Genomic DNA, 27,595 nt, shown 5'->3' on the forward strand with positions numbered 1-27,595 from the left:
TCTGGATGTCCAGGCCAGGGAGGACACAGCATTCGCAAGGGCAGTTTTACACGGTCCTCAGGCAGCCTCCCGCCCAGTCCGGGAGTAAAGCTTTTGTACATCCCATTTGTTCTGAGTCCATCTGGCTACACGACAGGAAATGTTGAGATTACTTACCTGATAATCTCGTTTTCCTTAGTGTAGACAGATAGACTCAGCATCCCACCCAGCTGCCTGTCTACATTGCTTTCACCGATTCAAGGTAAGCCTTATCACTCCTTCCATGAGTGCGTCCACTCTACCAGGTGTCGACGCCTTCCGGTTGGGAATGCTGGCGGTCTCCAGCTACTATCAATCGGTCAGGGGAATCCTGTTTTCACTATTTCATTGAGCGTCCGTACACATATATCCATAACAGCTTTTGCAAGGAAGATTACTGAAGAGCTTCACTTCCTGTGGGGGTATATATACACCCGTGCTGACGTCAGATCAGTCTCAAACTGCTAGCACGAGCATACTATACCCATTTGTTCTGAGTCCATCTGTCTACACTAAGGAAAACGAGATTATCAGGTAAGTAATCTCAACATTTTGGTTTTGAGAGGCAGCAGGATTACTAATTAAAAGACCAGATTGCTCAGCTGTCTTTTTTTTTTTTTTTTTAACCAGTTTTCTCCTGTTTCTTTATACTTGAGTTGGAACCAGGGCTAGGATCAGTTGCCATGAGTCTTCATTCGCAATTACCCAGGGATATTTCCCCTATTTTATGTCTCTTGCTCCCCAACATACCAAGTCTGATCATTGCAACTACAGTCCTGGGATGGGAGCCATACACTAGGATTCCTTCAGTAACCCTGCAATCATGGGCCGTGAATCTGGCCATCAGGTATCTCATTTAAGCATTGACGAAGAAGGTGCTACTTGTCGGAGCCAAGATCAAAACATAGGCCCTGCTCAGCTTATAAGGATTCTCTGAGTTCAAGCTTGGATCTGAAGAATCAGCACTGGGACATTGGATAAAAGCACCAAAGATTTGGCAGCATTTTTCCCAAATTGAGACTTGGCTATTTTTGTCTCCTGGAGTCCAAACCACAGCTAGCAGTTCATCTCCTATAGTCTCTTAGGAGGACTTATCCTCTCCTACTGAGATTTCTCCAGTTTTGGCCTCTACAGTCTTTTAAGAGGGAGCTGGATGGAAGCATCCTCAAGGCTCTCTATCAGCACTTCAAGTTTTAAATATACCTTTAGGTAGAGTTGTAGGTGAGCACTATGGCACCAGTTGAGCAAGTTCTTGAGATTTCTCTGATAGTGGTTTGGTGCTGAAATCAATATTGATATAATCTGTGTTGAATTGAAACTAGATGGTTTCAGAAAGTTAAGCCTCTCAGCTGTCCAACTACTTTTGGTCCCAGTGCCCAAGGAGCTATCTTGTAAGCTTATTGAGTCTATGGCTATTTCAGATTGCAACTCAATATATAATTTCTTGAATCTGAAGAGTTCTAGGGTCTGGTTTGTGTTTGAGGATCCTTATTTGGAAGAGGAATATTTTCCTGGCCTCCCCTCCATAAGTGAAGAATAGGTTCTCCCTTGCTCCCTCGGCAACCTATAATTCAACCCTGTTCAGAGAATGGTTGACATTGTTCCATTTTAATTTAGAGGTTAAGTGTAAGCCCAGGGCACCACTATTAGGCCTCCTCAAATACATGCAGATACATGTAGGCATATGTTGGAAGCACCATTATTGTAAAATGTCAGACACTTAAGTATTATATCCAGATGGCTGAAGGATTTGATATTATGATTTCCACACTAATCTGTAGTCGTTGAATCTACTCTCAAAAAGCTAAAAAAGTAAGTCTGTCTTCCATACCTCCAGAGCTTGATTCTCAGTCTTCGAATCTTTTTGTGTGAAAATGTTTTTAGAATACTATGCTTCAGGCCTACATAGTTTTCTGTTGTCTACATCAGAAGTTACTAACCTTTTTGGGAGTGTGGACCCCTTTTCAATCTCCAACATTTTCTTAGACCCCCACATGCTTCTCTTTCATATTTACCAGCAGTTATGTGCCATTAACTTATCGTATACAGTATAAAATGGCATGCATCATTTATAACATAGTCTACGGATCAAATGTTGACTGGCTTAATACATCAGTACAGTTGCATGTACCTCAGAGGAATTTATGGTCAACCAATAAAGGTCTGTTAACAGTACCAACAATTAGATCGGCAAAACTTTGTCAAGTTCGCAAAAGGGCAATATCGATAGCAGGCCCAAAACTATGGAACTCTCTGCCCGAAGAAATTAGACTGCAAGCAGATATTAAGAAATTTAAGATAGATCTCAAAACGTGGCTTTTTAAATGTGCTTACTTGGAATCATAGCGACAACAGAATATGGCATTATTGCAGCACTTTTCTATTTTGTATTTCATTTTATCTTATCTCTCTGTTTTAATTGATTAAGCTTATTTTAGTATTTGTTTTATTGACTACTAAATTTATATGATTTGATTATGTATTGTATTTTCTTACCTTAATTTATTGTTCACCGTTATGATGGTTTTACTGAAATGACGGTATAAAAATAAATAAACCTTAAACCATATATAGAAAAGTTAGTATAATATAATTATATACACACCAGTCCCATTGATAATATATAAAAATTATTAAATAATGCTTACTTATATAAACAGAATGCATATAATTACAAAGTACAGCCATAAATGTGCAAGAATTTACTCATATTCAGTAACTTATGTAGTGTAACTTCAGGCAGCCACACAGCTTGATCTGTTTGGATCTGGAGCAACCGGAGGGAATGAACTGGAGAGCGAGAGTAGCAGATTGGGATAAAGAGACAGACTGGGGAGATGTGCTGGTGGATAAAGACAATGACTGATGGGGATGGGCTGGTGGAGAGAGGAAGCGGCCAGGGATGGGTTGGTGGAGGGAGAGATAGCGAATGACTGGGATGACCTGGTGGAGGGAGAGAGAGAGCGAATGACAGGGATGAACTGGTGGAGGGAGAGAGAGGGCTGGACTAGTGGAGGGTGAGAGAGCAAGTGGAGCTGGACTGGTGGGGAGTGAGAGAAAGTGACTAGCGGGGCTGGACTGGTGGAGGGTGAGAGACCCACAGGTGGAGAAGGGGGAAAGAGAGATGTTTGAGATAGGCTCACATCACTAAAAGGGAGATGTGGAGAGAGGTTTGGTGCACATATTTCCCTCTCAATGCCTGCCCCCCAATCATGATATATTTTTTTTAATTTAAATTATTTTTAAGAAAATCACCTATGACAGGGAAACCACTCTTAGTTTGATCTTGGGAGGGGCTCAAAGGCTGTCTGCACACCTTTCTATTGCCAAATTCCATAATGCAAGAGACAGGACACCCCTGCTCATAAAGCAAGAGGTACTGCTACAGACATTTTGAACTCTTATTGCAAGGTGCTGGACATGCATGGCAGTTGCATTTCCAGACAGAAGAGCCTCCTAAGTAACAAACACATGATCAGTTTCAACCATCTTGTAAAACTACCACTAAAATTATTCAAGAGCATCAGTCAAAAATTCTTCCATATAGGAGTGGGACAAATCCCAATATAAAACTTGCACTTCACATTCTACGATACCCTGCGTTCACAGAAACTCCCCCAACAAAGGATGCAGAGCAAAACAGAGACATTTCCTAGCGTGTAGCCAGATGGTCTCAGGACCAGTGGGTTATGTGCTCTTCTGCTAGCAGATGGGAGATTTCAAAGCTGACGTCACCCTAGATCAGTGATGGCCAACCTTTTGAGCTCAGTGTGTCAAAATTCATAAAAAACCCGAGCATAACTCGGGGGGTGTGTCACGTCTTCTAGAAAAATCCATAATTTTGTGATATTTGTAGCTCTAATTAATAACAAAGTTACAATTTTAATATATGTACTGTATTTATTAATAAAGCAAAAACAAATAATTCTTTACCTTACCTGCTTAGTGACTTTTTTGTTGCTGAATTTCATTGGCTAAATCTTCAATTGAAGGTTGGTATTTCGTACACTTCAAGCCCAAGCAAGCGTTACAAACTTCATCTGTCAGTCTGTTTCTTTTATTAGCTCCCATTCATTTTCACACCACTCCCTCCCCATCCCCCAGGCAAGCTCCCAGTCATTCTCACACACACAGACCCCCAGGCAGGCACCCATGCATTCACACACATACACCCCCAGGCAGAGTCCCATTCATACACATGCACACATTAAAGGCAGACTCCCCTCTCTTTCTTTTGCCAGCAACCTCAGAACCTCTCTCATTCCTCTGCTGCCACTGTCACTGCTGCCACATGGCTATTGGGGAGGTGCCGATTCCTGCTACTGACACTGAAGTCCATTCTGCTGCCTCCTCTGTGCAGGCCCTGTGGGCTTCCACTTTCTCCATGCTGATCTCGTACATTGTGAGATCCGTAGAGAAAGTGCTATTCTTGCACATTCCCAAAGATTACATGTGCCAATCACTAAAAGGTAATCTATATTTTTTTTTTTGCCTTTGCTGTCTGATCTTAGTTTTCTAATTGGTTGGTCACAGGCTTAAGAACATAAGAAATTGCCATGCTGGGTCAGACCAAGGGTCCATCAAGCCCAGCATCCTGTTTCCAACAGAGGCAAGAACCTGGCAATTACCCAAACACTAAGAAGATCCCATGCTACTGATGCAATTAATAGCAGTGGCTATTCCCTAAGTAAAATTGATTAATAGCCATTAATGGACTTCTCCTCCAAGAACTTATCCAAACCTTTTTTGAACCCAGCTACACTAACTGCACTAACCACATCCTCTGGCAACAAATTCCAGAGCTTTATTGTGCATTGAGTGAAAAAGAATTTTCTCCGATTAGTCTTAAATGTGCTACTTGCTAACTTCATGGAATGCCCCCTAGTCCTTCTATTATTTGAAAGTGAAAATAACTGAGTCACATCTACTCGTTCAAGACCTCTCATGATCTTAAAGACCTCTATCATATCCCCCCTCAGCCGTCTCTTCTCCAAGCTGAACAGCCCTAACCTCTTCAGCCTTTCCTCATAGGGAAGCTGTTCCATCCCTTTTATCATTTTGGTTGCCCTTCTCTGTACCTTCTCCATAGCAACTACCGTATTTTCCGGCGTATAAGACGACTGGGCGTATAAGACGACCCCCCCTTTTTCATACATATTTTTAAGAAAAAAAATAATTTTACACTCAAACAGGAGCAACCCTATCTATGAAAAGGCAACACTACAAATACCGTATATCAGGCCCTAAAAACCAATACACCTCTTATTAGGAAAACAGAACTAGCAAGCAGCTATAGATCCCCACACATAAATAATTGTAAAACTATACTAATAAGCAGAATAAATGTTTCAAAACAGCTATGAACAGAATAACATCCAACAATTAAAAACTCATAAAAACTATTAAACATTCTCCAAACACCAATAAAATATTTCAAAAAAGCAGACACATCACATAATATTAAATAATTAAAAATGGCAGTCAATCAAGAAAAATAACTTAAAAAGCCACCTTTCCTTACCCACCCATCCAGCAGCTCTCCTATTCCTCTTCCTCAGGGCCCATGTCTCTCACACACAACACACCATAACCAGTCATGCCCCCATGACCAGTTTCTGTCTCTCCACACCAATCATTTCCAAACAGTCTTTGACACACACACCAGACATCTTTCCTGAACAGTTTCTCTCATGCCATACCACACACATGCTTCCACTACCCTGTTCTGCTTACCGGACATATACGGGCCTTCTCACTCTCATAATCACTTTCTCTGTCTCACAACACAACCAGTCTCTCTCTCATTTCCATGCTCACTCTCCACGTGCACAGGCTTCTCATTCCCTGAATCACATTCTTTCTCTCACATTCACACACACCAGTCTCTTTCTCTCACACACACCGTCACCTTATCAACCAGTCTCTCTCTCATGCACGCACACACACACACACACAGCCAAGCCCTCCCGCTCCCATGCTCTCTCTCACATAATCAGGCTTCTTACTCCCATGCTTTCTCACATACCCAGATTTCTCACTTCCATGCTTTTTCTCTCTCTCACACTCACATACACATCAGTCATCTCTCTGAGCAGTCACTTTCATTGTCTCTCACACACGAGCTCGCTGACCAGTTTCTCTCAATCACACACATGCTCTCAATCAAATGCATTCTCTCACTTACACACAGGCTGGCTGCTTCTCTCTCTCTCTCTCACTTCCACTCCCCCCCCCCCCCCGAGCACAAATAGTAGCTGCAGCAGCTTCCTCCTCCAGCCCCCGCAGGCCAAGAAAGAAGAAACCCATCGGCCGCGGGAGGCTCACGCTGCTGTCTCCTTTCCCGATTACCAGCTCCTTCGACTGCTCGGGGCCGTTCCTGCTGTCGCCGCTGCAATTCTTTCACGCGGCACGGCTCTTTCTTCCCACGCATCGCTTCCTGTTCCGGTTCAAAGGGGGGGGGGGGGGGCGGGAAGAAGAAAAGGCCAGCCGCGGATGCCACAGCTTTTTTTTTTTTTTTTGCACCGTTGCCGTTCCCGCTGGGCTTGAACGTGCTGATAGCCCAGCGGCAATGGCAGTGCGGTGCGCGGGAAGGAGAAAGCCGTGCCGCGTGAAAAAATTGCAGCGGCGATAGCAGGAACGGCCCCGAGCAGTCGAAGGAGCTGGTAATCGGGAAAGGAGACAGCAGCATGAGCCTCCCGCGGCCGATGGGTTTCTTCTTTCTTGGCCTGCGGGGGCTGGAGGAGGAAGCTGCTGCAGCTACTATTTGTGCTCAGGGGGGGGGGGGAAAGAGAGAGAGAGACAGCCAGCCTGTGTGTAAGTGAGAGAATGCATTTGATTGAGAGCATGTGTGTGTGATTGAGAGAAACTGGTAAGAGAGCAGGTGTGCCCTATAAGACGATACCCGGCGTATAAGACGACCCCCGACTTTTGAGAAGATTTTCTTGGGTTAAAAAGTCGTCTTATACGCCGGAAAATACGGTATATCTTTTTTGAGATGCGGCGACCAGAATTGTACACAGTATTCAAGGTGTGATCTCACCATGGAGCGATATAGAGGCATTATGACATTTTCTGTTCTATTAACCATTCCTTTCCTAATAATTCCTAACATTCTATTTGCTTTTTTGACTGCTGCAGCACACTGAGCATACACACAGTCTCTCACTGGCACATGCTGTCTGACTCTCACACACAGGCTCTCTCTCTCTCTCTCACTCTCACATACTGTCTTGCTGAAGCACATGCTGTCTCTGCAAACATTCAGGTCCTCACTCTCAAACACAATCTCTTTTTTTTTTTTTTCCACCTTCCCTTTCTTTTTTTTTTTTTGCCAATTCCTTTTATATTGTCTTTTTTTCTGTTTCTTTTCTCTCCATCTTCTTCCCTCAGGGGAAGAAGATGGAGAGAATGAGTCAGGTTCTCATTCTCACATGCATTTCTTTCTCTCACACACACACAGGCTCTCTCCCACTCACACATGCTCAAGCACAGGCTCTCACTCTCACATGCTCTCTCTCATACAATCATTCATACACACAGTCTCTCACTGGCACATGCTGTCTGACTCTCACACACACACAGGCTCTCTCTCTCACTCCCACATGCTGTCTTGCTCAAGCACAGGCTCTCACTGTCACATGCTGTCTCTCAAACAATCATTCATGCACATGCTGTCTGACTCTCACACACAGGCTCTCTCTCACATGCTGTCTCGCTCAGCACATGCTGTCCTCTGCAAACATTCAGGTCCTCACTCTCAAAACACAATCTCTCAACTCATCTCATACACGCATACACACACACCCTCTACAGACCCTCAGCCTCTCTCTCACCTCTGGGCCCTCCTCTTCGCGGGTCGCCGCAGGATGGGCCCTGCAGCGGCCCTGATCTTCTCGGGCCACGGTGGCCCTGCTACCCCCTCTTCCTCTTCTCGGGGCCGCTGCGACTTGGAATTCGCAGCGGCCCGTAAGCACAAGTGCTGCTCCTCTTCTGCACGCGCTGATGCTTCTTCTCCTTCCTGCCCGTGCGACTCCGGCAATGTTACTTCCGGGGCCGCACAGGCAGGAAGGAGGAGGAGCATCAGCGCGTTTAAATGCGATCTGTTTCTTCTGTCTTCTGGCCGTGGTGACGTGAACCTCACCACGGCCCTTGCCTATCGCTGCGCCGAATGAGCCTCCCTGCGCCCGGGGGCATTGGGAGGGGGGTAGAGGGGGTCCGGAGGGTGGGGGGATACTAAAAAAAACAAATTTTAAAGGGTCGGTGCAGCTGAAAATAAAAGGCTCTGCACAGCCGATTTAAAAAAAAAAAAAAAAAAAAAATTCCCCGATAGTCCATGAAACGCTGCGCGTGTCAGCAAAACGTCTCGGCGTGTCACCTCTGACACGCGTGTCATAGGTTAGCCATCACTGCCCTAGATATACCCCTGCAGTGACCTTAGCTCTTCAGTATCTCTCCATCTCCTAGCAGATGCGGACACTACCCCACACACTAGCACAGTGTTAGGAAATACAGCAAAAGAAGAAAAAATGTTACCTTAAAGAAGAGGATCAAGCCCCACTCTCTGCAGTGATACCTAAGGGTCCCTCCCCCAGTCGATTCCTAAGTTTATCTCCGATATCCCTCAGAGGTGTGCCTTGGTCCGGTAGCTGGCTTCCGGTGAGGACTTAGCCCTAGAGCTTATCACTCACCTCAGAAAAATAATATTCATATTCATTTGTCACCTCAGTAACAGCAACACAAACTCCCTCCACTAACAGGAATATTGTATAATAAAAAATTCTGCAGAAAATGGTCTCAGGATTTATAGGAAACCTGCTATACCATAACATCCTAACTACCAGACTCGGCGTAACCACTTTAGATATGAAAAGGCAGCACTGCAAACATTACATCAGGCCTTAAAACACCAGTACACCCTCCAATTAGTAGAACAGAACAAGTCAGGCTGTTATAGATCCCTATATAGAAGAAACTACATGCTAGCAAAATTCCTCAGCTCTATCACATAAAGACACAGACCCTCGCCGAATACAGAGACGAAAAGTAGAAATAACAATGTGCAGACAAAAACTGAACTGGAAACCACAAGAAGCCAGACTCTAATTATTGCAACAGTGGAAAAACATCAGCATTCCTCATAAAACATCAAATACAATCAAGAAATATAAAATGTCAATAAGGGTAAAATCATACTAATAAAAATAATATTTCAAAACTGACACATAGAACATCCGATTATTTAAAACCTTTATAAATTACTTTTACATTTCTCAAACATCAATAAAACATTTCAAAACATCAAATAACAGCCAACAATTAAAATCTACTAAGGATTTAAAATTATCCACTCTCCAAACCTGGGAACTTTTTATTTCCAGTCACCCTGAGATTGCCGTGGATTAGTAGAGGTGGGGAGGAGGGTCCACAAACGTTCTTCTCTCTATCATACACACTCGCACATGTTTGTTCTCACTCTCACATACATGCTTACTCTCTAGTACACACATGCTCTCACACACACGCTGTCATTCACATGCTCCCTCTCAGGTACACATGCTCATACTACATGCCTTCCCTCCCACACACATGATCCCTCTCTGTCAATCATGCATGCACACACAGGCTCCCTCTCTCATTTACATATGTTCATTCTCTCTCTCTTTCACACACCCAAGCTCCCATTCTCTCATTCACACAGGCTCTCTCTCATACACCCACTCTCACCAGTCTTCCTGCTTATGCAGCCTACTTCATTGTTCTGCCGCTGGTGAGATGGAGTTCGCCTTTTCCTCCTCTTATCACTGGTGAGATGGGATGTGCTAGCGGCCCTCTTCCTCCCACTGACAGTGAGATGGGGTGCATTAGCAGCCTGTCTGGCTTCCTTCACTCTTTGGCTACCACGGATGGGGTCTGGTGGCAGCCTGTTGTTTTTTTTGCTTGGTGCAAGCATTGTGGATCCCCTGTTATGGTCTGGCTGACCCCTAGGGATCCGTGGACCACCGGTTGGGAACCACTGATCTACATGATTGACTATATACACGTCATTCTGGATTTCTCCCTATAATGCTTTCAAAATGGCATCGAGAGCCTCAGCCATTGCTGATGGCACCTGCAAACTCTCATGGTTGCAGGCCTGAAAAAGATGATGTGCAGGAAGATGTGTTGTGCAGTCAAGAGAACCTTTTTGAGGACAAGGTCAAGTATGCGGTGGATTTTATAAAAGATCACTGTTCTAAGCTTCAGACCTTCTTTGCTGCCACCTCCAAACCATTCTCCACCTCAAGAAGGCATCAGAATGCATCACAGAAAAATTGTTATTCAATCAGAAGAGATGTTTTTGCTCTGTCCAATCATCCCTATCAGCTGAGGTCGAGGCCTCACGCATGTGATTGCAGAAGCTGAATACCTGTCTAGTTTGAAGTTCCTACAATAAAAACCATGCTGGGAATTCTGTCTCAGTGCTGGTTTATTAACAGATAAGGTAATAAACATTTACTGACTTATCCTGCATTGCAGTTATAAATAAACAGGTAACTTCAATCAAGGTTGCAAACACGGTTGGGCAAAACTTAAGTCCAATCTCGTTATCTAGTTCAGGTCAGTTTCTGTAGTAATTCCTTTTCATAAACACACATTGAATACTTGAGATGCAACTTCTATTTACAAGGTTAACACAGAACTTCAATACTTTCACATCATGCAACATCAGAATACAAAGGATTAAAAGCTCATGGGTCTTTTACTTGGGTCCCATGCAGTTACTTAGCCTTCTAAATGCTGGGCTTACCTGCCTGGAGCCTCAGCCTACCTTTTGAATTCCCTGGGGACTAATTGATTGAGGGGATATTCTCTGGCAACAGATTCCACAACTTTGTTATACACTGAGTGGCAAAATTATTTTCTACAATTTGTTTTAAATCTTAGTTGTTTTGTGGAATGGCCACTTGATTTAATATTATTTGAAATGGTAAATAACTGGCTGTGATTTACCCATTCCACACCACTTAGGATTTTATAAACTTCTATCATGTTCTATCTCAGCTGTCTCTTTTGCAATCTGAAGAGCCTTATCTTGTGTAGCCTTTCTTCATATGAGTGCCATTCTATCCCATTTATCATTTTTGTCACCCTCCTCTGCACTTTTTTTGTAGCTCCACACTGCATTTTTAAGATGGGGTAACCAGAATGGTAGACAGTACGCAAGGTACGGTTACATCATGGCTTGATATAGAGGCAATACACTTTCCATTTTATTGTCTTACTTTTCAGATCATTCTTAATGGCTAGTTTTCCAAATGGAGAAGGGTCAGTATTGGAGTACCACAGGGAATGGTATTGAGACAACACATATTCATAAATGATCTGGAAAAGGGAACGACACATTCAGGATCAAATTTTCAGATGACACATTTTTGCATAGATAAGCAGGCTGAATTAGCCATGATATATGCATGATGTCATCTGACGGCACTGACTGGACTCATCTCTCCAAGCTAATAGAGAGCTTTGAGCTCTACTGAGCATGTGCAGGAACTCTCATGCGGGTGTTGTCTTGAAAGCCTCCTTAGTCTTTTTTTTTTTTTTTTAGTCCAAGCAAAAGCACAGATGTGTATTCTACCTCTCCTCATTCGTTTTCCCATTTTTATATTTTTTTCTCATTTTTCTGTTGTTCCTTTGCCTTAGCAACATTCCCAATAGCAATTTTCAGTGCTTCTAAAATAAGACAAAAGGAAAAACATTTTCAAGACTGACTCCTTAGAGGCAGAACCTTTGGAAACATCTCCAGCCATGTCATAGAAGAAAAAAACCTATGATCAGTGGTTTCAAAAATAGTCTGTGGCCAGATAATGCCCATTATGAATGGGCATGAGCTCTGCTTGTTAAAAGCAGCAGCAGATTGTGAGGAACTGCAGAACGGCCTGTGAGACTACAAGACTGGGCACCTGAATGGCAGATGAAATTTAATGTGGACAAGTGCAAGGGAAAAATAACCCTTGCTGTAGTTATATGATGTTAGGTTCCATATTAGGAGCTACCACCCAGGAAAATGTTTTAGGCATCATAGTGGATAATACTTTGAAATCGTCAGCTCAGTGTGCTGCAGCAGTCAAAAAAACAAACAGAATGTTAGGAATTATTAGGAAGGGAATGGTTAACAAAACGGAAAATTTCATAATGCCTCTGTATCGCTCCATGGTGAAGACAGTACCTTGAATACTGTGTACAATTCTGGTCGCCGCATCTCAAAAAAGATATAGTTGCGATGGAGAAGGTACCGAGAAGGGCGACCAAAATGGTAAAGGGGATGGAACAGCTCCCCATGAGGAAAGGCTGAAGAGGCTAGGGCTGTTCATTTTGGAGAAGAGAAAGCTGAGACGGGATATGAATAAGAGTTCTTTAAATCATGAGAGGTCTTGAACGAGTAGATATGAATTGGTTATTTACTCTTTTGGATAATTAGTCCTGGGGGAATTCTGCGCTACTGCGGAGCACAGAATTTGCATAGAATTCCCCCCTGCGCAGAATTGCCATTTCTTCACAGAATTTGGCAATTCTATGCAGAAAATGGCAGAGGAGGACCCTAGCATGCTGCGAGCGGAGCATGCGAGATGAAGGTCCCGGTGCACTGCGGAATGCACTCCACTCACAAAGATGAAGGCCCCGGCGCACCGTTTGCGGCAAAAATGAAGGCTCCCGGTGCTGTGGGACGCGTGCTGTTCGCGGTGAAAATGAAGGTTTCCGGTGCTGTGGGACGCAGCACCGGGGGCCTTCATTTTCGCCACGAACGGCGTGCAGGGGCCTTCATCTTCGCTGTAAGTGGAGTGTGTCCCGTGGTGCGCTGGGTCCTTCATCTTTGTGCGCCATTCGTAGCAAAAAAAGGCCCCCGGTGCTGCGGGACGCATGTGCTGTTCGCCGTGAAAATGAAGGCCCCATGTGCCATGGGACTTGTGCCATTCGCCGTGAAAATGAAGGCCCCAGTGTGCTGCAAACGGAGTGTACTCCACTCGCGGCGAAGATGAAGGTCCCAGTGAGAATGAATGTGTGTGTGTGTGAGAGGAGATGGAGAAGGTTGTGAGAGAGGGGCAGGTGAGAGAGCAGGGGGGTGAGCAGGAGGGGTGAGATGAGAGCATGGGATGTGGGGAGATGTGTATGGGGGGGGGGGATGCTTGAGTGTGGGAGCCTATATGAGGAGATTGTGAAGGGAGTGTGTATGTGTGTGAGAGATTTGGGAGCTCGTGTGTATGAAAAAGGAATCGTGTATGTGAGGGTGCTAGCCTGTGTAAGGGATTGCGTATGTGTGAGACAGAGCCTGTGTGAAGGGATTGCATGAGAGAGAGAGACATAGGTAGCCTATGTGAGGATTGTATGTGTGAGAGAGAAAGGGAGCTTGTGTGGGTATGTTTTCAAGAGAGAGGGACCCTGTATGAGGGGATGAGTGAGGGAGTCTGTATGAGGGGATGTGTGTGTGCAAAAGAGTGTGGGAGCCTGTATGAGGGTGTGTATGTGTACTCGAGAGTAGGGAGCATGTGTGAGGGAAAGAGGGAGCCTGTGTGAGGGGCAGTACTGAGAATGGGGTCAAACTCTGGGACTGGCGATAGAGTGGAAGGGGTTGTGCCTAGAGGTGGAGGGGGAGAGAGATTGGCAGGTGGAAGAGTTGGGGCCTGAGTGGGCAAAGTGGCCGGGGAGCGGAGTAGGAGAGAACGAGTGGAAGGGACACTCTTACAGTAAATTTCTAGGGAAATTCCTGCTCAAATACTTAAAATTCTGCATCTCTAATAACTTTTTTCTGTATTAATTTAAAATGTAATTACTTAAGACTGTCATGTAAATTGTGTTATTTTGACCAGTATAAGGTTTGCAGAATTTTAACTTTTTGTGCACAGAGGGGTGGATTTTAAAAGGCCCGCGTGCGTAAATCCTTCTGGATTTACGCGCGCAGGGCCCTCGTGCGCCGCCTAAAGCCCCAGGACACGCGTAAGTCCCGGGGCTTTCGAAAAGGGGCGGGAGGGGGCGTGTCCGGGGCATTCCTTGAAACGACGCGGTGTGTTTCGGGGGCGGGCCCGGGGGCGTGGTCGAGGCCTCCGGACCAGCCCCGGGACCGGAGGACGGAGCGGGGGCTGCTGGCGACGCGCCGCAAAGTTACGCCTGCTTTCAGCAGGCGTAACTTTGCCGACAAAGGTGGGGGGGGGGGGGGGGTGTGTTAGGGAGGGGAAGGTGGGGGGAGGGCGAAGGAAAGTTCCCTCCGAGGCTGCTCCGAAATCGGAGCGGCCTGGAGGGAACAGGCAGCACGCGCTGGGCTCGGCGCGCGCCGACCGCACAAATGTGCACCCCCTTGCGCGCGCCGGACCCCCGGATTTTTATAAGATACATGCGGCTTACGCGCGTATCTTATAAAATCCAGCGTTACTTTTGTTCTCGCCTGGGGGGGGAGAGACTGAGGAAGAATATTGAGGGGTGAAAGCACCTGAGACAAGGCCATGGAGCCATAGAGGGGGAGAGGACTTGAGCAAAGGCTATGGGAGGGGAAGCGTTTGGGGAGAAATGCTGAGGAAGCATTATAGGGAAGCATAGGGGGAAGGGCCATATGGGGGATAGGGTGGATGTCAGAAGGCAGCCTAGAGGGGTGAGAGGAACTAGCATGGAAGGGGGAGAGAGACTGAAGGAGCCATGTAAGAGAGAGAGAGAGAGAGAGGGGGGGGGCAAAGACCTGCTTGGAGTTTTTTTTCTTCTGCCTTTGTATGTCACTCCACAATGCCCATTATGCTTTATCTTTTTCCAGCCCTAGCAACATAGCAAGCTTTCTACTGGTGTACAGAAAAATGAACTGTAATGTTGAGTGTATGTTGAAGGTGGAAAATAACAGATCTGGATTTTTAATAAGATATGAGTTTTCTTATTAGCAAGCAGTTTAATTACCTTTTGTAGTGTGGGATGATCAAATTGATGTGCTGTTACAATTTTATTTTTAAATTTAGTTCAAATTTAGTTTCTAGCTTTTAAATTAGCTCATCATTTGATATTTGTAAACTAAGTGGATTAATTTACCTCTGCACAATTGCTTCATTTTTGCTCCTTAGTGGGTTTTCTGGGGATGGCATACACCCATCGGTATATCCTCAGCTTCCTCCGCAGCTTCCTCCGCAGCTCCCTAACATGGATCAGTTTCAGCAAGGAATGATGGGAATCCCAGTAGATCCACTGCTTCATCAGGTTAGTTTCAGCTGATTTCTTAAGCATGTAATTTTTTTTAACAAACTCACGTGTCTTGAGCACCAAGTTCACTGGTATCATTGAGACAACTGTTTGACTTGTCACAGTGGTTGCTCTTTATTGGTGCTCCATTTTATCATGAAGTCATTTAGAAAAATGTTTGAGGTTTCTGTTCTGCAGTATTAAGAGGTGTACTTGGGATATTTCAATGCTAACCTATGCACACCCTTATGCAGCACGAGAGGAAAGTGCAGGGTGGACATATCCACATAATTGTCTTATTTCCTAGCGTGTAGCCAGATGGACTCAGAAACCAATGGGTATTGTGCTCTCCTCATAGCAGATGGGAGACTGAGTCAGATTTCAAAGCTGACGTCAGCCTACATATACCCGTGCAGCATGCTTAGCTCTTCAGTATATCTCCGTTTCCCATAGCAGATGCGGACACTATCCAAAAGAATAATGTAGAAGAAAGAAGAAAATTTACCTTTAAGAAGAGAGCCTCACTTTTCCTGCGGTGAAACCTAACGTTCCCTCCCCAGTCGAGACTTTCCTGAGGTCGATTCGATATCCCTCAGAGGTGAGCCTCTTAGTCCGCTGGCGATTCCTGGTGTGAATGTTGCCCCCAGGGTGGCTGAAAGGCAGCGGGTGCAAGATTTGATAGTGGCGGTGAAGGTATTTCCCTCTCCCCCCGCAACTGGAGAACCGCCCGGCACGCGACCGGTAAGCGCAAAGAGACCAGGTAAGGTAGAAACCTTTTCGTCTAAGTCTCAGGTTCTCCAAGGCTCGAACAGCCGTATTGAACTTCCTCCAATGAGGTTTAAATCGGGTTTGAGCAGCCTTCCTCTGGCCCAGGCCCTCGATCTGGTCAAGGGTCCACACACGTGGAGACCCTCCAGGGGGTCGCCATCTTGTTGCTGAGGTCATCTGTGCCATCTTCCCCCCTCGTCGTCAGTACACACGGAGCAGGCCACAGGCCCGAGGCGCCTAACTTGAGCGCATCTGTAGGGATACACGCTTAACTGCGCACATAACTAGGCCGCACGCACAGCAGCGCACACAACTAGGCCGCATGCACAACTGCACGTATAACTGTGCCACGTGCACAAAATCCGCTGCCTGCACACCTAACTTGTGCGTACGTACTGTGCATAACTTCTGTGCTCCAACTAAGAGCATCTGCGTGCATAACTCTCGCACGGATGACATTTTTAAGCCCTACACGCACACAAACAATGGCACCACCATCCAAGAAGGCCAAGGGATCCTTCCTTTGCCCAGCCTGCCACTTGAGAACTGCGCAGCCTGAATTAGAATCCCTTCTGTGCCAGCAGTGTGAACAGAACCAGGGAGAGCCCCAATCAAGACCTCCCACAGCCAGTAGCGGGATCCGGAACCCACTGATGATGGCACCCCGGACCTAACTATGTCCATCTCGGCACCCCCACAGGAAAGTTCCTCCGGGGCTACCACTACAATCCTTCCTGGCATCAATATGGACCCAGGAACCTTCTCCTGGGTGGAATTTTTCAAAGGGCTGCAAACCTTTGTCCAGGCCACAACCAGCCCCAGCTGTCCACTTGCCTCAAACTCTGCCAGAAGCAGAAGCACTTCCCAGCACCTCCCGAGGCTCTAGAGACATGCCTCTCCTATCCAAGATCATCCCGGATGGGGAGCCAGACACCTCAAAGGGGAGGAAACCGACTCCCTGGAAGAAGGGGAAATCCTCCAGAGATGGAGCCATACCGGACATGCTACGATTCTTCCACGGAGACGAATTACCAGCCCTCGTGTCCCAAACTATGAAGACACTGTGTCTCCCAGGCACGGGACCCTACATTAGAACCTAAAAAGAATCCCATGTTGGTGTATCTCTGTAAAGCCTCATGCTATTTTCCTATGTTGGAGCCCATCAAGGAACTGGTTGACCTGGAATGGAATGCTCTAGAGGCCAGTTTTAAAGGGGTCTGGCACTAGAAGCCCTATACCCGCTGGAACCCATGGCCAAGCAACTTCTACGCTTCTCTAAAGTGGACGCTATGATCTGCGGTGTCTCAAAACGCACCTCAATCCCTGTGGAGGGAGGAATGGCCACTGAAGAACGCCCAAGACAGAAGACTGGAAGCCATCCTTAAGCAGTCCTTTGTCTCAGCAATGACGCTACAAATTGTCTCCTGCTGTGCCTTGGTGGCACGTTCCTGTTTGATCCTCTCCAGAGATGCTACCACGCCCAGAGAAGCGATTGAATCTGTGGTCTCCTTCTCACCGATGCTACCGCTGACCTCGTGTGCACATCATCCAGGGGTTGTCTGCCGCCGCAGTGGCGGCCAGAAGACAATTATGGCTCCGAAACTGATCAGCTGACGCGACTTCCAAGGCAAATCTCACAAAAATGCCTTTTAAGGATCTCTCCTGGCGAACTGGAGAAGTTAGCCAACAAATGGGGCGAATCCCCAGTACCCCGATACCTGAAGACGAGATCAAAAGAACATATCAGCTCTTCTCACCCCAAAGAACCAAGGGTAGAGGTTTGCAGCATTTTAAACCTTACAGGAAACACACAGTCCCAAGCACCTTGTATTTCAGGAAGATTTCAGTCTTTTCGGAACAAGCCACATTAAGAGAGGAGCAAGCTCAGGGGCAGGCTCCGGCTGTGCCCCACAATGAGAAGACGCAGACCCATCCACAGGAAGAAGATATAGGGGGAAGACTTACCCTCTTCTACCAAAGATGGGTCGAAGTAACATCGGACAAGTGGGTCTGAACTATCATTCGAGAGGGGTACACCCTGGAATTCCAAAACATCCCCCCAGACAAATTTATGAGATCACCGTGCCACTTCCACTCCAAGAGACTGGCAGTGGAAACCACGCTAGCAAGACTACTCAGCCTGAAGGCAATAACTCCGGTGCCTATGTCTCAACAAAATACTAGTCACTAGTATTGTGATAAATTGCAGGAAGACCTTGTGGTAGGCCTGATTGACAAACTGAAGAGTAGTAAATCACCTGGACCGGATGGTATACACCCCAGAGTTCTGAAGGAACTAAAAAATGAAATTTCAGACCTATTAGTAAAATTTTGTAACTTATTAAAATCATCCATTGTACCTGAAGACTGGAGGGTAGCAAATGTAATCCCAATATTTAAAAAGGCTCCAGGGGCGATCCGGGAAACTACAGACCGGTTAGCCTGACTTCAGTGCCAGGAAAAATAGTGGAAAGTGTTCTAAACATCAAAATCACAGAACATATAGAAAGACATGGTTTAATGGAACAAAGTCAGCATGGCTTTACCCAAGGCAAGTCTTGTTGGAAACAGGATGCTGTGCTTGATGGACCCTTGGTCTGACCCAGTATGGCATTTTCTTATGTTCTTATCGTTCCCAAGAAAGAAGAAACATTCTGACCCATCTGGATCTCAAGGCCTTCAACAGTTACCTGAAGGTACCACACTTCCGCATTGAAACCCTACGCTCCGTTATAATGGTAGTGCACTGGGAGAATTCTTAACCTCCCTGGACCTATCCGAAGCCTACCTTCACATTCCGGTCAGTCAGGACCACCAGCGCTTCCTGCGCTTTGCGATACTGGGCAATCATTACCAATTTCGAGCGCTACCCTTCGGACTAGCCACTGCTCCCAGAACCTTCACCAAAATTATGGTGGTAGTAGCGGCTGCACTGAGGAAAGGAGTAGCCCTGGTACATCCTTACTTGGACTATTGACTGATCAGAGCAAAGTCTCCGGAAGAGAGTCGCCACACGACCACCAGAATCAAGAACTTACTACAAGAACTCGGGTGGGTCGTGAACACAGCCAAGAGCTGCCTACAACCCTCCAAGTCCCTAGAATACCTGGGAGTCTGGTTCGATACCAAGCTGGACAAGGTCTACTTTCCCTCTCCAAGGAGAAGGAAACTGATGGGTCAATTACGAAACTTGTTGAACTCGGTTCGCCCCAAGAAATGGGACTACCTTCAACTCCTTGGCCTCATGACCTCAACTCTGGAAGTTGTTCCGTGGGCAAGGGCCCATATTCGACCACTACAACGATCCCTATTGTGTCACAATGGAGTCCAGTGTCCCAGAACTACTCAATTCGCCTCCAGCTGCCGACAGAGGTTCGGCATCAGCTTCAATGGTGGCTACAGAAAGAACACCTAAGCAGACACCTATCCGCACCGAAGTGGATCTTGCTCACCACGGACGTGAGTCTGTGAGGGTGGGGTGCCCACTGTCAGGAACTAACAGCCCAGGGACAATGGAACAAAGAAAAGGCGGAATGGAACATAAACCGCCTGGAAGCTCGAGCGGTCAGACTAGCCTGCCTGCGATTCAGCCACAGACTCCAAGGCGAGTCTGTCAGAGTCATGCAAGGGATTTCAGCCTCCCACATTGCAGGAAAAGACAACATCTCAGCGGATTATCTCAGCAGAGAGAGCCTAGACCCTGGGGAATGGTCGCTGGCGGACACAGCCTTCCAGATGATAGTGAATCGATGGGGTCCCCCAGCCATGGACCTCCTAGCAACTCATCACAATGCCCAAGTCCCCAGACGCTCTCATCCAGAACTGGCCAGAGGAAGACCTCCTGTATGCCTTCCCACCCTGGCTGCTACTGGTCAGGGTCATTCACAAGATAGAGCACACAGGGGACTAGTCCTACTAGTCGCCCGGATTGACCAAGAAGGCCATGGTACGTGGACATGCGAAGACTATTGGCGGGGAATTCTCTGCATTTACCGCCATGCAGGGACCGAACTCCCACGAAGACCGGTTTGATTCTCTCTTATGGTATGGCCCTTGAGAGGACTAACCTAAAGGAGCGCGGCTACTCAAAAGCCGTGATTGACACCCTTCTCTGAGTACGCAAGTTCTCCACTTCTCTGTCTTACATACGGATCTGGAGAGTATTTAAAGCCTGGTGTGAAGACCACACCCTCCTTCTGAGGACAGCCAAGATTCCCACGATCCTAGAATTCCTACAGGATGGCATGCAGAAGGGGTTAATCTCTCAACTCCCTCAAGGTTCAAGTTGCTGCACTGGCCTGTTTCAGGTCTGAAGCGGATGGCATCAGACTATCAACTCATCCTGATGTGTCTTGCTTCCAGAAAGGAGTTAAACAACTCCGGCCACCTCTAAAGTGGCCGGTGCCTCTATGGAACCTCAACCTAGTACTAGACTTCCTAGCAGGGAGTCCTCAGACCAACAAGCAGCCTGTCCTTATGCCTCCTGACCTTAAAGACTGCATTCTTGATCGCAGTATTCACAGTTAGGCACGTCTCTGAACTTCAAACATTATCCTGTCGAGAACCGTTCCTCAGGTTCATCCCAGGCACCATAAAGCTGCGTACGGTACCATCCTTCCTGCCGAAAGTGGTTTCCCAGTTCCTTATGAACCAGACCATATCCCTAATAAACATGTGGATAAAGGTGAACCGGTAGATAAACATGTGGATAAAGGTGAACCGGTAGATATAGTATACTTGGATTTTCAGAAGGCGTTTGACAAAGTTCCTCATGAGAGGCTTCTAGGAAAAGTAAAAAGTCATGGGATAGGTGGCGATGTCCTTTCGTGGATTGCAAACTGGCTAAAAGACAGGAAACAGAGAGTAGGATTAAATGGGCAATTTTCTCAGTGGAAGGGAGTGGACAGTGGAGTGCCTCAGGGATCTGTATTGGGACCCTTACTGTTCAATATATTTATAAATGATCTGGAAAGAAATACGACGAGTGAGATAATCAAATTTGCAGATGACACAAAATTGTTCAGAGTAGTTAAATCACAAGCAGATTGTGATAAATTGCAGGAAGACCTTGTGAGACTGGAAAATTGGGCATCCAAATGGCAGATGAAATTTAATATGGATAAGTGCAAGGTGATGCATATAGGGAAAAATAACCCATGCTATAATTACACGATGTTGGGTTCCATATTAGGTGCTACAACCCAAGAAAGAGATCTAGGTGTCATAGTGGATAACACATTGAAATCGTCGGTTCAGTGTGCTGCGGCAGTCAAGAAAGCAAACAGAATGTTGGGAATTATTAGAAAAGGAATGATGAATAAAACGGAAAATGTCATAATGCCTCTGTATCGCTCCATGGTGAGACCGCACCTTGAATACTGTGTACAATTCTGGTCGCCGCATCTCAAAAAAGATATAATTGCGATGGAGAAGGTACAGAGAAGGGCTACCAAAATGATAAGGGGAATGGAACAACTCCCCTATGAGGAAAGACTAAAGAGGTTAGGACTTTTCAGCTTGGAGAAGAGACGACTGAGGGGGGATATGATAGAGGTGTTTAAAATCATGAGAGGTCCAGTATGGCATTTTCTTATGTTCTTATGAACACAGAGATTCGGAAGACTCATGCCTCCTTCGCCAGCTGAATGTCGGCAGAATCCTAGTCCGATACCTCGAGATCGGAATCCTTGCGCAAAACTGATCACCTGTTCATTCTTCACAGCGGGAAGAACAAGGGGAAGCGGCATCGTGGGCGACCATAGCCCGCTGGATCAAAGAAGTCGTTAATGCTGCCTATATAGAGGCAGGAAAACCACTACCTCTACAGGTCAAGGCACATTCTACAAGGGCCCATGCAGTCTCCTGGGCTGAAACCAGGCTGCTTTCACCAGCCGACATGGTCCTCCCTACGCACCTCCAGATTCTATCTCCTGGATGTCCAGGCCAGGGAGGATACAGCCTTTGCAAGGGCAGTACTAAGTGGGCCACGGGCAGCCTCCCACCTGGTAGGGGAGTAGCTTTTGTACATCCCATTGGTCCTGAGTCCATCTGGCTACATGCTAGGAAATGGAGAAATTACTTACCTGATAATTTCATTTTCCTTAGTGTAGACCAGGGGTCGGGAACCCATGGCTCGCGAGCCAGATATGGCTCTTTTGAGGGTTGCATCTGGCTCGCAGACAAGTGTCGCCATACTTCGCGGTTCCCCGCTGACCCAGCTGCTCCCCGGTCCTCCGCCGCCCGGGCTTAAAATGCTGTCAGCCCGGGCAGAACGCGGCAGGACAGCTGGAGTCAGCGGCACCGGCGTGCTCTCTTCTCCTCCCCCCCCCCCCCCGGCCCGGAAGAGGAAGTGGAGAGCATCGGGTGCCTGCGCGGGAAGAAGAGACCACACTAGCGTGGTCTCTTCTTCCGCGCAGGCACCCGATGCTCACCACTTCCTCTTCCGGGCCGTGGGGGGGAGGAGAAGAGAGCACGCTGACTGGAGTCATCCGGGTGCCTGCGCGGGAGTCATCGGGTGTCAGCCGGGTGCCAGCGCTGGAGTCATCGGGTGCCTGCGCGGGAAGACCCGCGCAGGCACGCTAGTGTCCGACGGGAAGAAGACTGCAGCGCGGCTCGGAGGAAAATGAAAATCTTCAACCGCGGCCGATGGGACTCCGCCTTCGCCTCCGCGAGGGCTGAAAATGAAGGAGGTTAGCGTTGGGAGGTGGCTGCTGCTGCCGCGAGTTCCCGGGGGGGGGGAGAGAGTGAATGAGCGAGCAAGCATGTGTGTTTGAGATCCTGTGTGTGTGTGTGAGAGATTGCATGTATGTGAATGATTGAGAGCCTGTATATGTGAAAGAGAGTATGTCTGTGATTGAGATCCTGCCTGTGAGAGAGAGAGCATGAATGTAAGTTTACCATTGGGAACCTGTATGTGTAAGTTTGTAATTGAAAACCTGTTTATTTGAAAGAGTATGTGTGTATGATTGAGATCCTTTGTGTGTGAGAGAAATCATGTGTATGTATGATTAAGAGCCTGTGTGTATAAGTAAGAGAGAGATCATGTGTGTCTGTGTCTGATTGACAGCTGGTTTAGGTGATGGAGCATGTGAGTATGTGATTGAGAGCCTGTGTTTAAATGAGAGAGAGAGACCATGTGTGTCTGTGTGATTGAGAGCTGATTTAGGTGAGGGAGCATGTGAGTATGTGATTGAGAGCCTGTGTTTAAATGAGAGAGAGAGACCATGTGTGTCTGTGTGTGATTGAGAGCTGATTTAGGTGAGGGAGCATGTGAGTATGTGATTGAGAGCCTGTGTGTAAATGAGAGAAAGAGAGGACATGTTTGTAAGCATGTGAATGAGAGTCTGTGTGTGAGAGAAAAAGACAGCATGTATTTTTGTGATTGAAAGCCTGTGTGTGTGTAAGCGTGAAAAGATAGACAGCATGTGTGTAAATGTGTAATTAAGAGCCTATATAAGTGAGAGAGAAAAAACATTTGTATATGTGAGTGACTGAGAGCATGTGTGTATAGGTGTGTCATTGAGAGCCAGTGTGAGAGAGAGCGCTGGTATGTGACTGAGAGAGGAGAAAGTTCCAAGCAAACCACCCCACCTCCTGCTAATTCAGAACAATCTCAGGACACCTGGATATCAAACGTTCCCAGGTATGCAGAGCAAAAAAATTTTTGTATCCTTATTATTTTTCATTACTGGATCTTTGTGTCTGCTATTTTGAAATATTTTGTTGGTATCTGGAAATGTTTTATATGAGTTTTTAATTATTGGATATTCCACTCATCAGCTGTTTCGAAATATGTTCTTTTTGTTAGTACAGTTTTACTGCTGATGATTTTATATTTCTTGATTTGTTTTATAAGGATGTGTGATGTTTCTTTTTTCCTTTGTTACACTGCATACAGAGACTCTGGCTTGTTGCAGTTTCCAATTCAGTTTTTGTCTGCATGCTTCTTGTTATGCGTTTTGGTCTCTTTATTCTATGTTAGGTGAGGGACAGCACGTGATTCAGGTGAGGTTTTCTGCTGGCGTGTAGTTTCTGTGTAGGACTCTATAGCAGCCTGACTTGGTCCGTTTTCCTAATAGGAGATGTATTGGTGTCTTAAGGCCTGGTGTAATATTTTCAGAAACTTATTGTACTTTAAAAGTGTGATCTTACATAAAATGCACACATTTACTTGTATTTAGTTTTAAACATATTGTATGGCTCTCATGGAATTACATTTTAAAATATGTGGCGTTTATGGCTCTCTCAGCCAAAAAGGTTCCTGACCCCTGGTGTAGACAGATGGGACTCAGCATCCCACCCTCGGATGCTCCAGAAATAGAGAACCTCGGATATCAATCTCGAGACATCCGCAGTTACCTAGGTGTCGGCATTTATTGTTTCAGCGCACCGGCGGTCTCCAGTGCCAAAAAGTTTTTATGTATATAATCAGTTGAATCTGTTCAAAGTTAATCAAGTATACTCAAGTGTAATCAAGTATCAAGCAACATATATCCACACTGGCTTTTCGAGGAGAATACTGAAGAGCTAAGCATGCTGCACGGGTATATGTAGGCTGACGTCAGCTTTGAAATCTGACTCCGTGTCCCATCTGCTATCAGGAGAGCACAATACCCATTGGTCCTGAGTCCATCTGTCTACACTAAGGAAAACAAAATTATCAGGTAAGTAATTTCTCCATTATGTGGTTCGGGAATATTTGCAGAATTAAACCTCAAGTAATTTCTTCAATTCCTCATTCTTCCTTGGAGCAGCTGTGTTAGTAACAATTACAAATAACCTCATATGCATCAAATGTTATTGGCTTTTACTGGCTGTTATATCTCATAGGGTACATAGACCATTCATGCCCCATTCCATATGGAGTAATTTAGATCAGGCTGTTCATGGGGCTGAGGGAAATGAAAGGGAGGGGCAAAGTGTGAGGTTTGTGGAGGAAATTTGAAGGGCAGGGACATGAAGCTTGTATGGCATTTTTCTATGCTAAAGGGGAGTGAAGTTTAATGTTGGAATGGGGAATGATGGGGAAGCATTCATGATAATTGCCTTTTTTTTGTTTACCTTCATTTATCATAGCTCAGGCCATGAAATCTATCACAATGAAGTGCCACTCGATAGTTTCATAGCTATGCTACACTGTAAACAGAATTTAGTGGGGTGGTCATTCCCTTCCAGGCTTCACCCTAGGCAAGGCACATTAAGAGGCATTATGATGCAGCAAAATTGTTATGAAATCTCAGGATATCTTTCACTTTACCTTAAAGAAAAATAATAAAGTAAAAAGTATGTACTTAAAGTGCCTTTGACCAAAGTGCAAACATTACTACTTTTAATGGGATTCATTATTTTTATTTGTGTTCTTTAATATTTAGTTTTCATACAGTATTGTTCACAACAAAAACATTTGAGTTGCATTATAAAATGCAAAATTCTCTATGCAAGGTATTTGTTCCTATACAGAATGCCCTGGTTTAGATATTGTAATATGGGGACGGAGCATATTAACTGCTTCTGAAAACAAAATTCTGAAAAATGCTTTAAAACCCCATACAACAGGTTTTATCTTATAGTAACAATAATTTTCTGTAGTTTGGACATTTATTGGCAATTCTCTGTCCAGGTCATCTTGGCCCTCCAGCTCCCCTAACAGTGCATTAAGTGCTAGTAAATGCTGTATTCACTGAGGATAATTGCTTATTTGAGGACCAGATTTATTAAGACTTTTTTTTTTTTTTTTTTTTGCCTGAGAACTTTTATTTTTCCAAGAAATAATTTTCTTTGTTTAAGTAGTGTGAAGGAGAGCTAGAACTGTTGTGGAGGGAGATGGGAGCCAGGCAGGAAAAAAAGAGTTCATAGATTGTGAATAACATTGACCTTGTATCTAAAAATTAGAGGTGTACACTAAATCTCAATTGCAGCATGGGAAAAATGCTTCCAGCTATATGTTCCCAGATACACAAACATATGCAGCTTGGGAATTTTGTGTACATGAATATAGATGTTTGTTGTATTTATCCTCTGTGAATGTTTTAGATGCTTATTGCTGATTCTGTTCATGCATTGTAATTGAAACCAAAGTAAGCTTTCCTAATCACAAAATCAGATTTAGTAGCAGAATATGTTCAAATGGTCTTTAAAAATATTGAATCCAATTCAGACCTTTGTAGTAGAACAGAGGTAAGAAAAGCATGATGGGCGATAGACCAGGTTCATAGGAACTACATGGGATATTACATGGCGCCATTTTGCAATGCCGTGCAAAATGGCGCCGGCCGTATGGCCATTTTGCAATACAGCAACACGATTCGAGTGCAGGAGGTCGTTCCCAGACCCCCGCTGGACTTTTGGCAAGTCTTGTGGGGGTCAGGAGGCCCCTCCAAGCTGGCCAAAAGTCCCTGGGGGTCCGGGAGCGATCTCCTACGCTCGTGACGTCGGGGGACAGGAACCAAAATGGCGCCGGCGCTACCTTTGCCCTGTCATATGACAGGGCAAAGGTAGCGCCGGCGCCATTTCTATCAACGCACCCGTGGCCCGAGAGTGGAAGATCACACCGGGACCCCCCCCACTGGACCCCAGGTAATTTAAGACATTTTGGGGGGTTCGGGAGGGTGGGGGATTTATTTTAAAGGGTCGGGGTGGGTTTTAGGGTTGTTTTAGTGTGCCGGTTTTCCCGCCCTCCCCCGATTTATGATTTACACGATATTTAAAAAAACAAAACTGCGACGATCCGATTCCCTCCCCCCCTAGCCAAAATCGATTGTTAAGACGATCGATCACACGATTCACATCTCTACTATTTAATGTTTGGATTCTTGCCAAGTACTGTAACTTGAATTGGTCCACTGTTGGAAACAGGAATCTGGGCTTGATGGCATATCTTATGTTATCCCAGGACAAGCAGGATGCTAGTCCTCACATATGGGTGACGACATTGATGGAGCCCTATTGCAGAAAACTTTCTGTCAAAGTTTCTAGAAACTTTTGACTGGCCCTGTGAGGCCACTGAGCATGCCCAGCATGCTATGATATTCTCTGTCACAGGGGTCTCTCTTCAGTCTTCGTTTTTCCGCGCTGCTGTAGGCACCGCGGAGCTGGAGCCTTGTGAGTTTTCTCACAGTGTTTTGCTGACTAAAAGTCACTTATTTTCTCATTCATTTTCTCCCACGAGGGATCTCTCACGTTTTCACCGGCTAGTGAGTAATCGTAGTCTCGTTTTTACTCCTTGAGTAAATTTTTTTTTCTCTCATAAATTTTCCCTCATTTCATCGACGGCTGTCAATATTAAAATGGCTACCGGATTTAAAAAATGTCCTATCTGTAATCGGACAATGTCCATTACAGACCCACACTTCGAGTGTGTCCTTTGTTTGGGGGGCAAACATGATGTCACAACCTGCCCTAAATGTGCAGAAATGACTCCGAAGGGAAGAAAACTTCGCCAAGAGAAGATGGAGCATCTATTCCATCTACAGCTTTTGCCTTCTCCCTCGACATCGACAAAATCGTCTCCGGCCGGAGTCTCAAAACGAATAATATTGAAAAAACGTCGTCCAGAGGGGTCGGGAGACCATCGCCAACGACATCGATAGCATCGAGGAGGTCAGTGGTCAAACACCGA

General features: G+C 45.8%; 1 protein-coding gene across 3 annotated transcripts in view; it reads left to right on the forward strand.

Moving 5' to 3' along the window:
- The window catches only part of SCAF4 (SR-related CTD associated factor 4), a 428,510-nt gene that overhangs the window by 201,196 nt on the left and 199,719 nt on the right, over nucleotides 1-27,595 (forward strand). For all 3 annotated transcript variants that reach the window (XM_029603599.1, XM_029603600.1, XM_029603601.1), the window contains one exon: nucleotides 15,096-15,228. In XM_029603599.1, the coding sequence (XP_029459459.1) occupies nucleotides 15,096-15,228 (133 nt within the window). The remainder of the gene's footprint in view (nucleotides 1-15,095; nucleotides 15,229-27,595) is intronic.

The sequence above is a fragment of the Rhinatrema bivittatum genome, chromosome 5 (assembly GCF_901001135.1).
Source record: "Rhinatrema bivittatum chromosome 5, aRhiBiv1.1, whole genome shotgun sequence".
Classification (NCBI taxonomy): Eukaryota; Metazoa; Chordata; class Amphibia; order Gymnophiona; family Rhinatrematidae; genus Rhinatrema; species Rhinatrema bivittatum.